A 17,506-nucleotide genomic window follows, 5' to 3' on the forward strand; every position below is an offset into this window, starting at 1 on the left:
CAGAGTTTTGGTAAAAGCAGAGAAAGAAAACCTCCCTACATTTTATTTCCTTCCATGGACAAAAGTAAGACATCTGTGTGCCAACAGGGTCTGACAGCTGAATGTGTTAAGTGATCACATAAAATGGGTTTGTAGCCTCAAGTGGTAGGTCACCATTTGGTAGATCTCTGAATCCTATGAAAGTTGAAAAACAGCTGAAGAAGCTGAGCTGAAAGCTCAGGGACCTTCCATAGCAACCTGAGAAAGGTTGGGGGGTTGTAATTATGTTTAGGCTTCTGATTTTTTGTTCCTATGTATAGTATAAAAGTTCTGGATTATTCTTTCCTCTCAATCTCAGAAAAATTTCCAGTATAGAAAAAATTATTTCTGCTCCACTTTACCTGAGAATAAAAGCATTTGGCACAAACGTGCTCAGCTTAATTAGCTGAATAAATTTATGAAAATAAGCAGGATTTAACTTCTGATAAAAAAAAAAAAAGTATGTTGAAAGCATAGGAAATAAATATACTGATATTGTAAGGTATATTACCAAAGCTTTCTCTCTCTCTCCCCCTGTGCCTCACTGTAACCTCCCCAAAGCACCTTTTGAAATAAAGAATTAAGATTCCTGATGAATGAAAAAGAGTATTTTTATAAGATGCTGTATAACAGCCAAATTTAATAAAATTTAAGTAAATCGCTCTTTTCCTATGGAACTACTGTAGAAAATGTCTATATATATATATATGCTCTATATCTTGTCTAAAGCCATAAGATAATAAATACCATTGTTGTGAAAATTTTACGCACATTAAGTATGTAATTAATAAAAACATCTTCCCTAACAAAACAGCCTGAATCACATCTGCTGGGATTTTAAACACCTGTATTTTCAAAATGATTACCCTAAAACTTGTGACTCACTCTGTGAAGAATTCCTGAAGGTACGTATCCCTTTAGACAGAACAAATGTGTCTCCTTTTTAAAAGACCACACTCTAAAGTTCTGCTTAAGTTCTTCTTGAATAAAGAAAGCACAGCATGTTTAATGGCTGCCACTGTTTTCTTTTGTATTTTGCTGTTCAGATTTTTACTTGGGACTTAAAGAGCTGTAAAAAAAATTAGGAGTCTTAATACTGCCATTTTTCAGAAGCTTAAGTTCATGTAACCACAAGAACTAGATCTGCATACAGAGTGTCCTGTTTTTGTTCTGACAGTTAGCTTGCTCTGTTTCGGGGCATCAAGTGATGACATTGAGATATCAAAGTATGATAGACTGTTCTGTCTAAATGACTCTATATCCATCAGTAATGTCCATCCAGGAACATTAGAATGCATGTGTATCTTAAGAGTACATCTACAGAAATTACTTCTTTTCAAGAAACTGTGTTTTCAAAGTATACAGCAACTGTAGTGGTTGTTTAAAGACTAGTCTATAAAATGACATATATAGATATAGTTGAGATTTGGGATATCTTGCATGAAAAACAGCAAACCTAGCAAGTAATGTCTCTTATTATCCCACTAAACAATGCATAAGAAAATGGAATAAAGTGCAATTGCATATTACTATCGTATACAATATAAATTTCTTCACTCAGCTTCTGTCATGCAAACAGTTCATAATAATGAGAAATAGAAAACAGAAAGTTTATGTGGGAGTAAAGGTAAATTGGGGCCTGTAATGAAAATTGTGGAGGTGCAAACTTCACAGAGCAATAGCATGCAAATTAGATTTTTCCATTTGTGGAAAACTGCCCACAAAATTGTAACTTGCAAATCATAATAATATCCGAGTTCTCAGAAGTTCTCAGTTTTGAACATACTGCATTTTTTTTTCAGTTTTATTGCAAGCTTTGCAGTGTATTTGTGTTAATTAAAATTATGTACTACACACACTTTATATCTAAAAAACTGCTTACAATTGTTATTAATAAAATTAAGAGATGTTACTCAGGCTTAATGCCTTTTAAAAATATTTTAGCATATATGTCTCATGAACAATCTATTCTACATTTTCTGCAGAGTTTTAGCATCTCAAACCCTGCTTCTAGAAACATATTTTAGGTCTGACATTAAGAGACAGAAAAGCTAAATCAAATGTACTGTGCCTTTTTTTGACTAAGTAACTGAGTTTTCTAATTAATTATAACTGTATAATTAATGCCATGCAATTAAATTCTGAACCAGTGCAATATACACTAACTGAAAATGTTATGCTTCTGAGAGCATCCTCCACAGCTATCCCTATTACAAAAGGCAGAAATACAAATTTGTGCAATTCGTAATTAGAAGAAACCACAAAACATTTCAGAATAATGTAGCCCAATAATTGAAAAGTTACCAGGCATTCAAATAGTTTCAGCTGTAGATTCGACAGCCTTAATGTCAGTTATTAAAACTATGCTTCACACAGGTAATTACAGGTTTGGAATTTAATGGAATAGAATAAATGATTTCATTAATTTTCTTTCTCATATATTACAAAGTGCATTAAGTTATTCCTTTAGTAATTTTTTCTAGTTAGCATAAGAACAATCAGTCATAATATAAAAGTGTTCTTGTGAAAAAGTCTAAGGTCCTGAGATTTATTCAGTAATGAATAACTACATAAAGAGTTTCCAACCAGCAGGAAACTAGAAGATTTTGGAATGAATAAAACACTTTGTAATTATTCAAGTTTTGGATGACTCTCTTCCGTCACAGTATTTCTCTAAACTGAATCTAGATCTGCTTTTGCAATAGTTACAGTCCCCCAGGTAGATCTGGTGTCAAGAACAGTCCCTGTAAAGCAGAACTGTCCTCCCTGCAAGATACTGGGTGAAACGGCAACTGCTTTTGCTGAAGGCTTTGTGCATTTGGATGATGTGTAGATACTGGTAAGGATTATATTGTGTCTCTGAACAGGATTCTTTTGTATCTAACAGGACTTTTGGTCATTATTAGTTATAAAATAAAAAATCTGATAAAACTGAAAAGAAATCTGCGGAATTCAAGTACAAAAAAAAATCATCTGCGTAGGACAAACTCACACTGAGAATTACCTGGAATTCTGAAACAGAACAAATACTTTATCTCCTTCTTGAGAGTCTTCAGAGTTAAGTATTGGGTTGTTTGCACCTATTTATAAAATTAGAATCTAAAATTAGGCCTCATGGCCACTTGACAATGACTTTGGGTATAAGTAAATATTAATGGCAAGAGCTTCTTTCGGACCTTTTGTGACTGAACACTGTTATTTTCCCCTGGGGAAGAAATGAACAGTAATCTTAAAAATGAAAGATTTTATTTTTAGTTCTTTTACGCTAAAAGTGCAATCTAGAGTGGGAATCAGCTAACATCCATCCAAGCTATTTTAAGAGAAGATGATTCTTCAAATCTTCTATTCTTAATTAAAAGCAGCTGCATCGTAGCTTAGTTGAACATGAGGCTTTTAGGAGGCTACACTTTGGTGAGGTAATTTTTGTCCTAAACATCATCTCATATTGGGAAAAACGGTTTTGTTTTTATTACTTAATTTTAATCACCTATAAGCAAGATATGTAAGCCAAGGTGGCCTTTCAGGTCCCCTTTTTAGTCAATGGAGAAAGACTGACAGCTTCAGATACCCAACAGGTGAGACTAACTCAAGCCGCCACTGTCTCTAGAGCAGAGAGAACAACATTAAATTCAAAATTAAAATTTCGACAGGAAAAATGAGAAGATAGAGTTAGAAGAGCATTAATGACTTTTATCCCTTTCTTGTAGAGGTTGATATATTTATTTCTGGAGAAAAAACCCCACAAGCCTCTCAGAAGTTCAAAGAGAAGGAACAAAATTAAAAGTGGAGGATAAATCAGAACTGTAGTTTCCAATGACAGCTTTTGTGATCTCTAAAGACAGGAATAAGGATATTCTTGTTCAGCAGCAGTTAATGAATTGCTTACTAATTTTAGTGATAATGGATATAATCCAAAGAATAAAAGATAACCTCTGAGTTGGAGGCTTATTTCATTATTTTAAGAAAGCACCTATTTAGAGCCTGTCTTAATGTTGTTTTCAGAAAAATAAAACAAACTAAAAGACCCCAAACAATACTGAAGTAATGCTACAGACTTCTATAAGTGAAATCCTGCTTTTTTTCTATGCTTGCCAATTCTGTCATATTATTATCCTTCCTATTACTATGTTTCATTAAAAATGGTACTATTTGCAGACTGAAATAATAAAATTGCCTAGGAAAAGTTAAAGGCATGTTGAAAATCCAAAATAGGTTGGAGATTAATCATACATTATGTATTGAGGAAGCTTTTTTCCTCTGCATAGAAGCAAGCCTGAAACCGAACAGCCAAAATCATAGCCAAGAATGTATAATATTGGTCCATTCAAGTAATATATTCTAAGAATGCAGTGTAAAGAATTTCTCATTGCTCCCTTAAGAGCACAAACTTTCCAGAAAATGTATTGTTTTAAGGCATTGAATTTTTCTCCCAGGTAGAGAGAGCAAACTAACTTCTTGCCAATATTAAATCACAGTATTTTTTTTTTTCTCATAGCTATTAGTTATTTTAACTATATTTGGTGTGTATTTTGATTATTTGTTATATCTTAAAGGAACTCAAGGTGATGGAAATGTTTATCCAGAACTCCTTCTGCCAGTTCCCCTATAAACACAAGAATCTTTAGCTGAAAAATAAATTGTCAAACACATTACATGATAAACACAGCTTCTATATAATGCAGAGCTGAAGTCTTTTCTCAGCGGTACATCTTAAATTCTCATTAATGTTTCCCTGTTAATGGATAAGACGTTAATTTTGGCTCAATAGCTTTCCATTATCTGAATACTTTTAGTAAAAAAAAAATGACCTATTATACTACAAGTGAATAATTGGCTTCTTTTCTTAACAAAACAGATTTCTCTTCTACCTTTCATAAACAAGAGTAGCTCCTCCCTTCTTTTATTTTTCATGTGATATACTTGTTTAAGCAAAGCAAATGAAATCATCTTCCTTCCAAATTTAGTATGACAGATCTTCATATCAAACTCCAATTTTGAACAAGGTTAGGTAGAATAAATATAGCCTCTCATTACTTTCCTCATTTCACCTGTCGCTGTTCTACTGATTTCAACTGACGGGAGTATTGAGTTGGGTGGGAAGCTAGGTAAATGCAGAAGGAACTGTGAATATATTATCATTGTCTTCATTTAGCTGCACCATCAAACCATATGAAAAAAAAATGAGAGTAATTTGGTAATTTTGGCAGGCTGAGACCTCACTTGTAGTACAATAATCATTGACCCTGAAATATATAATGTGAAGTAACCTCAAGATTCACAAGCTTCTGCGGGCAAGAAAATACCAAATTCACATAAGGAGGCTTCACATATAAATTACACAAAAATCCAAGATATTTTGAACATACATTAGGGCAGGATATGGTCCTTTGAATGTTATTCTCAATGCTCGTACCAGCAGCAACCGTCATCTGAAAAAGGTGTCAACAGAGATTCCGCTGAAAGGAACAGAATTTTGTACAGTGCTACAGTATATTTAAAATACACCATGCTTACAAGATGAATGTTGTTATCATTTAAGCAAGCTGATCTGAGAGAACAAAAATGTGGCTCAACTGAAATTCACACAAAAAAAAATTGGAAGTATTGTTACATCTCCTGACTCATGAGGCACTGAGAACAACCAAACCGTAAGTCACTTTGGTGTTCTGTGCTGCATTCACAGAAGTGAACTCTGAAGCACTGTCAAACAGTCAGAAAACTAGGGAGAAATAAACATTGTTCCATGGATAACTTTAATCTGAGGTCTCTATGTAAAGCAAGAAGTTTACCTGCTTGTGAGGTTTGAAGGAAGTAGGATCTTCTCCCCCACGTTAAACCATCTCACAGAAAGACATCAAAAGAAGTAAATCTATTAAATTATTAGGTAGAATTTATCTATTAAAATGATAATTTTTTCATGCTTTCTCAGACTTCTCTGTTGCACCAGACAATCATGAGGGTGGAAAAATAGTAGGAAAAAAGCTATGTGCAGTTAAAAATCTGGAAGTCCCTTCAGTTATCTGAAGAATATATTTTAGCATTGAATGATATTTTTCCTCCATTTTTTTATTACTTTTTCATTTATTTTTGCAGAGCCCAATATCTACATTCTTCTTTAGAAAGACTCTGACTACTAGGGCAATCTGACCAGATGACATTTCTTCAGATCTTAATATTGACTTCAGAGGAAATTAACAACGGAAATTTTCAAAACGTTCCAGAAGAACTTTCTAAACCTCTGGTTCAATCTACAAACCAAACCACAGTTCTAGATTAAACCTCTAAACAAACTATTTCCGTTGTTGAGAGCATATGTAACAATACATACAATGTTCATGCTAATTATAGTTGAGCACCAACTCTCAAAGTAAATATTTACCTAAGCTTCATTTCTGTGACTGTTTACCGACTCAATTCAGTAAACTTGATATTCAGAACTGACAGACACTATATTTTGGATTCAAGCATTTCTAACAGCACAATATAACATTCGGAAAATACAACATCTTGCAAGACGGGTTTTATAATGACTTTACTATTATAATTTATGAGGAAGTTAAGCCTGACCGTATATTATTAGTTTTGCAGTAAACAAAAATGTGTACATTATGAATATATTTAACAACAGTCCAGGCATGTATCCATGTTCATCTATCTACAAACCACATATTGCCAATGAACTTCACATTATAATTTGCAACAGCTTTTAAATATTTAAAAAAAAAAAGGTTTCAGTGTTTTAAAGGAGAATTATGCCATTCAAGGGAACAAGAAAAGTAAATCTTGAATTTTAATCAAAACTCTCCATGATACTGGCAAATTCTTAACTTGCTTTTGTCAGATTTCTCTTCTTTAGATTTACATCCTTAAATATTTGAAAACATTTTTGTTTAGATGTACCTTTAAAACAACTGTTGCTCCAGAATTTTGTAAGGACAACACAGCCCACATTATGTCAGCATGACACTGTTTTAAATAAACAATAACTCATCACAAGAAAATATAAATGTTATAAACAGTATCCATTCATTGTTTCAGTCTCACACATCTTTATTAAATAAGAGTTTAATGCTGATTAAATTTAATCTCAATGTTTATTTACAGACAACTACTAAGAAAGGGCTGAAAAATGCACCTGGATAACTGTGTAAATAGTTTACACATTTTTGTACATTTTTAAATTGACATACTTCTCATATATGATATTTTCTGAGAATTTTGCTCTTTTGTGTGAAAAGGTAGATCTACTGTATACTTTTGACTGCTGCATCTGAGCTCTGTTAACTAATTCATCTTTGCTGGCCTTCACAGCAATAATCTCTAAGTAACTTTAATCTAATTTTTCAAATTATATTTTAAAACAGTTTCTCTCCTCTTTCCTCTTTTAAAGTGTGATTAAAGGTTTACTGATGAAAAGTATAAAACTAGCAGTATTCACTTCCAGCAGCTGGTTTAAGGTTCAGTATTTCAATTCTTCAGGCCTATCATGGGAAATTCTACATAACTGGAAATGAGCGATCCCTGGTATTTCAATGCCATAATGCAATGGCATAACTATGGTCATTTCCTATCCAATCAGATTCATAGTACCTAAAATGTCAAGTGTAAGAGAAGAGAAATGAAAGAAAAATATCCAATAAAAAGTATAAAATCTGTGCATTAATTCTAAAATTGTTTGTCTTCAAATCATGCATGTCAAGGTAAATACATTGTATTGTCATGAACATTTTACTGGCAATCATTCGAGATACAAAATCCATGAATGAATTATGCAGTTTAAGTAATGCAGCAATTCCCATCTCATGCATGTTGATAAAATATTGATTCCATTCAGGAATGCATCTAATATTATATCTTCTACTTAGTACTTTGTACTGTAGTAACTATAACCTATTAGAATTAATATTAATGAAACTTTCTATTACAGTTTGGTCTTCCTCCCTGAGAAAATGCATAAGCTTTACAATTTATCCAAGGAGAAAATAGGGTCAACAGGGAGATAAAATTCTGAAAATGAAACTCAACTATATGAATATATTCTTGCTTGGGATGAGCACTTCAGTTGTTTGCTGTGAACCACATGCACAAGGACAGATTTTCAAGCTCTATCCTAAAAGATGGCCCCAGAAATGTTTCCAGGCTCCTTCTCCTCTCTGTTTTGAGATTCCACACAAAAGCCTTGTGTGAGACTGTGGCATACCTGAAAACATTTTCAGAAATCGCAAAAATTCCTCTAGGTACATACACAGCCAAGTTGCACCTCCTGGCCTTTCCAAGATTGCATCAGATAATGAGTAGTGGCCCACACATGCACTAAACTGACATCCATTTCTGAACTGGATGGAAATAGTGACAAAGGATATATGAGGCTTCAATTTCAAGCTTTCATGGAAGCATTAAATTAAACGAAGTTTAGCTAATTCTGTAGATTAATTGATGAGAAATAGGTGAAAATTAATGAAGTCTAACCTCAATATTCCTGAATTTACACCAAGTAGCAACTGCGTTTTTAACTGGGTATTTACACCAGGCTTTGACTTCTCTAAGTGAAACCTACTTAGTAGAAAAATAATAATAATAATTCTCTCAGAAAAAAAAAAAAGAAATTCTCTCTCAGAGCAATATTTGTTGTTTCTTGGCAAAAATTTTGTGGTGACCAGTCTTGTACCTCTCACTGCAGTAAAAAATGTTATTTAGTCTACTGAAAATTTTATTTCCTCACATCATTTAGCAAAACTAGGCTATGTCAGAAAATAATAATTTCTTCCCTTATGTGTCATCTCTCTGTGGGGGAACTAACTGAGGTCATGCTTAGCAAGCCATCTAAACAGCCATAACAGAATCACAGAATGTTAGGGATTGGAAGGGACCTCGAAAGATCATCTAGTCCAATCACCCTACCAGAACAGGAACACCCAGATGAGGTTACACAGGAAAGCGTCCAGGCGGGTTTTGAATGTCTCCAGAGAAGGAGACTCCACAACCTCCCTGGGCAGCCTGTTCCAGTGCTCTGTTACCCTCACTGAGAAGAAGTTTCTTCTCAAATTTAAGTGGAACCTCTTGTGTTCCAGTTTGAACCCAGTACCCCTTGTCCGACCATTGTTTGTCACCGAGAAGAGCCTGGCTCCATCCTCGTGACACTCACCCTTTATATATCTGCAAACATTCATAAGGTCACCCCTCAGTCTCCTCTTCTCCAAGCTAAAAAGCCCCAGCTCCCTCAGCCTTTCCCATAAGGGAGTTGCTCCACTCCCTTAATCATCTTTGTTGCCCTGTGCTGGACTCTCTCCAGCAGTTCCCTGTCCTTCTTGAACTGAGGGGCCCAGAGCTGGACACAATATTCCAGGTGTGGTCTCACCAGGGCAGAGCAAAGGGGAAGGAGAACCTCTCTTGACCTACTAACCACACTCCTTCTAATACACCCCAGGATGCCATTGGCCTTCTTGGCCACAAGGACACAGTGCTGGCTCATGGTCATCCTGTTGTCCACCAGGACCCTCAGGTCCCTTTCCCCCACACTGCTCTCTAATAGGTCATTCCCCAACCTATACTGGAACCTGGGGTTGTTCCTGCCCAGATGCAAGACTCTACACTTTCCTTTGTTATATTTCATTAAATTTTTCCCTGACCAACTCTCCAGCCTGTCCAGGTCTCGCTGGATGGCAGCACAGCCTTCTGGCATGTCAGCCACTCCTCCCAGCTTGGTGTCATCAGCAAACTTGCTGATAGTACACTCTATTCCCTCATCCAAATCATTGATGAATATTTTGATTAATACCGGCCCCAGTACTGACCCTTGAGGCACTCCACTAGATACAGGCCTCCAACTAGACTCTGCCCCATTGACCACGACTCTCTGGCTTCTCTCCTTGAGCCAGTTCACAGTCCACCTCACTACCCAGTCATCCAGACTGCACTCCCTCAGTTTAGCTGTAAGGATGCTGTGAAAGACTGTGTCAAATGCTTTATTGAAGTCAAGGTAGACCACATCCACTGCTCTGCCATAATCTATCCACCTCATTATGCCCTCATAAAGGCTATGAGGTTGGTCAAGCACGACTTTCCCTTGGTGAAGCCATGCTGACTGCCCCTAATGACCCTCTTATCCCTGGTACGCCTTGAGAAGGTACCAGGGATAAGGCTTTAAGTCTTAAAACTGTCTGCAAAGTCTGGCTTAGAAAGCAATGCAGCAATGAGGACAAGTGTTGCAGGCCCAGTGAAGACCGAACTTGTCAGTCATATGCAACACGCTCTTGGGTAAGGGTTGACTTCAGTCTCTGGGACATGTGGAACCCAATAGTTTGAGACTCAGTAGAAAAGCTGAATGCCACCAGGTGGCTCAGACTTCACATCCCACTTGCAAGGTAGACTTTTGGGTGGAAAAGAAGCTGGAAGGCAGACTGTACCACACTTAGATCTGTTGAGAAGCATGGTCCTGCAGTGTAACAGACACATAAATAGGGAGGCCAAAAATGTAAAGGATACATTTGAATCTCTCCTGACTACTCAAGCAGAGGACTTAACTAACAAAATAAGTTGGCATTTTTTTTGGAAAATCAGCCCAGCAGGTTGATGTATTGAAACTCCACTCTTCTGGAAAATACATATTAGCATTGGCATCTCAAATTGGAAAAGAGTAATATAACTAAAATCAAGCTAAACTAAAAATCAATACTTAAATCTCAGTAAAACGTATTTCTGAGTATACAACAAAACCAGAGCTTGTCCCTGTCACTGGAACTCCGCCTGAATGAGCATGACACAGCATGCAAGTTCTCAGTAAAATCTGTGAAATCCCAATGTTGTTTATTCAATGGAAATGCATAACTATCCCTGAAAAATAAGTTTGACCTCTTAATATACCATCTAAATTAAACAAACAAACAAAATTAAACAAACAAAAGGACACTGTAATTTCTTTTTACATATGTACTAGAAAACTACGTTAGATAGTTTCTTCAAAAAAATCCAACAAACCCATCAACAATAACGTTTTCACCAAATCTAATGCTTTATGTTGCCCCATTTTACTATCACCTGCCCTTACTTTATCCAAGTCGTTTTTGCGAGTGGCCCCTTATCTGAAGCTCTCAGCTGGTTCTGTGCAGAAAGTGATCTTTTATTGTTGAACCAAAATATATATAATTTATTTTTTTTCCTCCATCTAGAAGATCATTTAATTATACTTTCTCATTCAGTTAGCTATTCAGTTACATGCAATGACATTGTAAATATGGGAACTAAATGAACGGTCCTAAATTATCAACTTAATGCTTAACTCAAGAGACTTGAAAGTGTTCTTACTCTGAAGTTAAGCAAATCAAAAGGAGTCTTTATTTGTATGACCAGAATTGGTGCATCTGTGCATGTGTGTGTACATACAAATATATAATAATTTTGTACATATATGATGCAATATATACAAAGAAGCATATAAGGACATTCAGCCTGCTGAAGACAAGGACGTTCAGCCTGGTGAAGACAAGGACGTTCAGCCTGGTGAAGACAAGGCTCTGGGGAGACCTTATTCTGGCCTTTCTATACTTAAAAGGGGCTTGTAATAAACATGGGAATGGACTTTTTAATAGGCCTGTTGCAATTGGACAAGTGGTAATGGTTTTAAACTAAAAGAAGGGAGATTCAGACTAGATATAAGGAAGAATTTTTTTTTCTGATGGGGGTGGTGAAACACTGGAACATGTCTCCCAGAGAGGTGGTAGATGCCCCATCCCTGGAAATTTTCAAGGCCAGGCTGAACGGGGCTCTGAGCAACCTGATCTAGTTGAAGATGTCCCTGCTCATTGCAGGGTTGAATGATCTTTACAGGTCCCTTCCAAAACAAACTATTATATGATTCTATGATTTGATACATATTGTACATACACACCTGCATCCATTCACATACATATGTACACACACTAAATTAATAGTTATTATATGCTTGATGACAATAACCTGCAGGAAAAAAGTAAAAAGAAAAAACAAAAATCACCCTCTACAACCATCTACATCAACAGTAGCTGTCTGGTATGTATATTTACTTGTACACACTTGACTTTGTTAATGGGAGTATTCCCACTTGTTATCTCTGCAGAGTTAAATCTACATGCAAAAATTTGCATGATCTGACTCTTAAAGCCTAATATGTAGAAAGACAGACCTTGCAGGTCTGTATAGTAATCCTTCCACAGTACTGTTACATGACAATAAAGGGTAAAGAAATACATCATTAAGCGAGCATTTTAAAGAGAAAATAAGATCTGCATTTACTGGTTTATCTGTATCACAGTGGCTGAACTGTTTAATTATTCTTTGACTTATCATTTGAAAAATACTTTGAGATGTAAATGCTGAAAATCACCATGGTTAAAATAACCTTATATTTACACTATAAAATATTAATTTAAATGTGTTTTACTTAGGATAAATTTATTATAGCAATAAAGATTCGGAACAGTGATCACGGAATCGGATTTTGAGTTCATATAGCCATTAAAATAACTCAAGATCATGCCTGTGTTGTATGAAGGCACAGAAACAAATCAGGCATACACTCCATCATTAAAAATTTAGTTAATAAAAGGAGTCTAGAAAGGAACTGTCTGAATAGTTCTTCATCAAAAAAGAAGAATATTTCTTTGCCAAATTGTCCAGAATTTCCTTTGCATAAATTCTTTTCAAACCACATGATATTTTTTTGCAAGTGTAGAAAACGAACACAATGCTAATTTAACACCATCTAAAAATATGAAACTAGATGAACATGTTGGAATATTATGCAAATTGGTTTTCAAACTAGGTCTGTGGAAATCATGCTGAGTACTCTTTTGTTCTATTTAATGCAGTATTAAGAGTCTGATATTTACATTTTGGGCCCAGTTCCAAGTAATTGTATCAATGACTTGTAAGGAAGGGAGAGACAGAGGAAGGTAGAGGAAGGAAGGAAGGAAGGAGAGAAGGAAGGAGGGAAGGAAGGCAGGCAGAAAGGCAGGAAGGAAAAAACAAAAACAACAGAAAAACACAGCAATTGGCTACACCTACAATGCTTTCTTGCAATCCCTAAAATCCTGCTCCTCTAATCATGCCACTGCCAGACCTGTTCCCAGCCCGCAGTAACGACCTTTCTAGTCACTGAATCCCAGGCTGTGGGGAAGGAACATCCAGCAGTGCACATGTGTCAGCATACTGCCCTGCAATAAGACAAACGTAGTTTAGGAAGGTGTGTTAAGAATGATGCTAAGCTGTGCACTTGGTCCAAGGAGATCAGACTTCTCATAGATCCAGGTTAGATATAACTTGAGAGCACCTGAGGAGCCTCAAAAGCACTTCTAAATAGTTTTCAGCAACAGCATACAACTTTGCTTGTCCCACAAATGTCAGGTGAAGCCTATTCAAAGGTTGTTCCCATTCCAGTCCTCAAATTTCTTTATAGGAAAAAAAAAGTAAGAGACTGAATCATGGTTTTGTTTTGTGGTAATAAATACTTCCTTTAGTTTCCTGAATACATGTGCCAGCCAGTCGAGCCTTCTGCAGAGGTACAATTTGCCCTCTGATCTGGAAGCAGGATGAGGCAGAAAAAAACGTGCCCTTGGGTGAGCACAGAATGCAGCGCCTGCTTGGACTCCTGAGAGATATTCTGCTCTGCCTGGGCTACGGAGTACTCTGGGACATGGCGATTGTGTATGAGTGTGAGCAAACAAAAACTAACAACCAGTATGACTTCCCCATGTACATCTGGAAGGCTCAGAAGGGTATACCTCAACACTCAAGTAATATGTGCAAGGAGAAGGTAAGAAGAAAGGGATAAAGCACAGAAGTCTTCATTCAGGCTTGTGATCATGTCAGTCTTCCCAGTGCTCATTCTTTGTGTTCTTATCAGGGACCTTTAGGTTGCAGACAGATAGAATTCAGATTCACAACAGTGTTTTTATATCATTTAGTATGTATATATTTTCAGGGAAAATACAGCATAAAAGCTAAAATAAGCTCTTTTTTTTTTCTGTAATTTTCTAGTAACAGAACAGCTAAAAATACATCTTACCACATGAAAGTGTGTAATGATGATGAAAAACCTGAAAGACAATGTTGAGGAATTTTGCAACTATGCATTCCCACTAGGTAAGAGGAGAATGCTGTTTTCCAGAAGAAGCCAATCACTGCTTGTACTTTTGATTTAAGCACTGTGTTATCTGGCTTCATGACTAGATAAGTGTTCTTACGATGTGAAAACCATTTAAAAAATTCTCACCACTATAAATTCTCAAACATCAACATTAAGGGCAAGATAATTGCATCTTAAAAGAAGAGATTTGTTCTTTGCTATTTCTAGATTGTGTATTTACTTAGGAAAGTACAAGTTAGGATACTCTTCAAAGGCATTTAAAACATCTTTATCAATTAGTTGTACATACGTATACATAAGAGAATTTGTGTTGTGCCCGATCAGTTGAAATATCCTCACCGAGCCAAATCATCAGAATACAGACTGAATTATTATGACCAACTGCAAACTGGTCCTTCAAAAACAGTCTTCAAGATAAGTCTGTCTGGAAATTATAATAATAGATAGCCAAGCTTCAGTAACCTTCATATTCAAAGAAGAGCCATAACAGTATAAGAAAACAACTTGTATTAATTTAGAGCTTCCTAAATCTGCATGGGAACTTCCTACCAACCCCCCCACCCCGCCGCGAGTCGTTGCCTGCATTGTCGTATGTGAGCTTGTACTGTCTATGCTACGTAGGTTTATGAACCTCCAAGACATCGGACTTTAAATGTAGACCAAGAACTCCTTTCTAGGAAAAATAAGAGAAGGAATATGAGGTAATAGAAGTCCTCTCTTCAGACAGTGAAGTGGAAAGCTACTGTTTTATTCCTTTTAGAAAAGGAAAAGTAAGGTAGTGTCTTCCCTGAACACAGTCCCATGGTGCAGGATGAAAAAGAAATGACTTGACACAGTCCATCCCCTGTGGCCAGGGAGGCCAGTCAAGAAGGCCTGACCCCACGCCCACTGCACTGCTGTGCTCAGCGCTGCTCTGCCAAGAGACCTGCACAAACCCAGAGCGACTCAGTGGAGAAAACTGCTTCAACAGGGACAAACCGAGAGCAAGGGCAGCTTTACATCCCCCATCCGAGACTCTGCAACACATTTCAGGGGTGGGGGATAGAGAAAAGGCCACATTTAATGCTTTTTGGATGGCTCATTAAATTTTAAGCACAAAGGTTGCGAATGCAAGGTAAAATATAATAACCTTGCATAAATTGAGTATGTAACTGAAAGTTGTCTTGGTATAGCTTTGATATGTAGTTACCAGCCTATCAAAGCACAAACTTCAGACTTAGATATCATAATATCATTGGTAATTTCTGCTGAGATATAGTTTTTGATATTGTCTAAGGAAATTCTTTATGAAAAGGATTACAAAGAATACACTTTCTTTCCTATGCCCCCCTTTGATTTAAATATATTTTGGAAAGGTATCCACAACAAATAAAATGCTTCTTTTCATTTAAGATGGTTTCCTCTTTGGCATTTGGCTACATAGTGATCAAGATAATTTATTTCTGGTCTTTCTTTAGTTGTAAAAGAATAAGAGAAACATATGTTTTAAAAACTATAGAGTTTGAAAAAGTTAAAGAGGAAAATAAAGAGTACATAAAAATACTCTCTCTCTGACCTGATGATGCAAGTGCAAATTTTTAAATTATTTTTAAAGGTTTTCCCATTCTAATTCCAGCAACAATAGGTCTGTTGAGATTATCACTGTAAATCCCAGAACCCACAAAAATAATTCTATATTCTATCTTCTTTTTTTCTACAAGTACCATTTTTATAACTATAACCTCATTCTATTATACAAGACCAGTAAATATGGCTAACGTTATAGTACACTGACTTTTTTCATAGTCTGTCCCCTAAGAGAAAAACATTTGCAAATACATAGAATCTGCAGTCTGCAAAGCGTTTCGATACAATTTTTCTTACTTTCGTGGTTTGTTTTAAATGTTTATCCTTCTAGAGAAGACATTGCTGAAAAAATAGAGCTTGCTCTTGAAGATACAAGTGGGACAGACATATGATACTGCTAATTCCTTGGGGATTTCATGCTACTCTGTTGAGCCAGCTTCCAAGAAATCTGGTTCTCTTCCGCCTTGTCTCATTTATGACTGTAAAACATTCTGCAGGTCCTGAACAGGTCAGGGCCATCACGTGCATTCCTGTTGTCTTGCAGCCGTTATTATTTAAATGAATTTATATTATAACTTGCCACCATGTTTGCTAAGCACTGTGCAAGTGTAACTCTGAGAATTTTTATTCTCTGAAACAAAGGCAGAAGGGATTATTTCACATGTGTATAAACAATGTCTGCTTGGGATACATGTTGCAGGGGTCATTGGACTAGATGATCTTTAATGGTCCTTTCCAACCGAAACTATGATTCACTGTACATTGGTTGCACTTGTCTGTTTTTGCTTTATTTGCTTTTCCTGGAAGTATAGAACCTTAAGCCACAAACTTCAGCAGCAGTAATTTCCCTTAAAGACCCTCCCAATCCTTTAAGATACCAAAGGACATCCAAATACCAAATATACAGCAGTGCAGTGATACATTCACGATTTACACACAGTTTCAAGAACTAAGGCTGCTTAGGATGCTGCCAAACAGCAGCGAAGACAAATTATCAAGACTTTGGCCTTCTTCTCAGCTGTTTCTAACCTTTCGGCAACAGCCAGATGTCAGACATCAGTTCAGTTTCACATTAGTGTCATTTGAAAAAGCCAAGAGCTGTGGCAGACACAGGCAGTGAAACTACACCTTGAATAAACAACCCAAAGGTGGAGGATTTCAGTGGAGAGAAGGTGGAGGGACTTCCACTGAAAATAACAAAGAGCTGTGAGTGAGGAAGAGGCAAAACAAAAGCTTCTATTTTACTATTATCTCCTGAAATAATCTGGAAAGAAGTATAATATATCTACATGATAGAAAACTAAAGATTATTTGCATTAGCCCTCAAATATACTTTCATCTCTTATATTGCACCAGGGCAGGGAAATAATGTGTTCATCCACAGAGTTCAAAGAGCTGAAAAAAACCCAAACCCAAATAAATCCATGCTATTAAAATATAAACACAGTCAAAAATTTAATTAAATTCTAACTGTAGATGAAAGAACTGAAACAAATTTGATTTAAATTAAACACAAAATTTTGCAGGTGAAGACCAGCAGACTGAGGATTGCATGTCTTTATGTATTAAAACAGCATGTTTATTCACAAAAGCTTTTTAAAACTCCTTTTTCAACTGTCATTTTTTACACTGATTTATAACTCAAGACGGCACTGACTGAAAGGCCAAATCTAAAATCCTCAGGACAAAACAAACAAACAAACAAACTTTGGGAACCTGTCTTCAAATAGTTTATTTTCTCTACATGTAAGATTCCCTTCAGCTTATTGAAGCATGAATCAGACCAAATTTCCTAGCAGA

General features: G+C 36.1%; 1 protein-coding gene across 10 annotated transcripts in view; it reads right to left on the reverse strand.

The window, feature by feature from the left end:
- PPFIA2 (PTPRF interacting protein alpha 2) overlaps positions 1 to 17,506 on the reverse strand; it is a 317,732-nt gene that overhangs the window by 148,934 nt on the left and 151,292 nt on the right. For 5 of the 10 annotated variants that reach the window (XM_065041448.1, XM_065041464.1, XM_021299931.2 and 2 more), the window contains one exon: positions 5,385 to 5,447. The exons of the other annotated variants lie outside the window; for them this stretch is intronic. In XM_065041448.1, the coding sequence (XP_064897520.1) occupies positions 5,385 to 5,447 (63 nt within the window). The remainder of the gene's footprint in view (positions 1 to 5,384; positions 5,448 to 17,506) is intronic. 10 annotated transcript variants of the gene reach the window in all.

The sequence above is a fragment of the Columba livia genome, chromosome 1, assembly GCF_036013475.1.
Source record: "Columba livia isolate bColLiv1 breed racing homer chromosome 1, bColLiv1.pat.W.v2, whole genome shotgun sequence".
Taxonomy (NCBI): Eukaryota; Metazoa; Chordata; class Aves; order Columbiformes; family Columbidae; genus Columba; species Columba livia.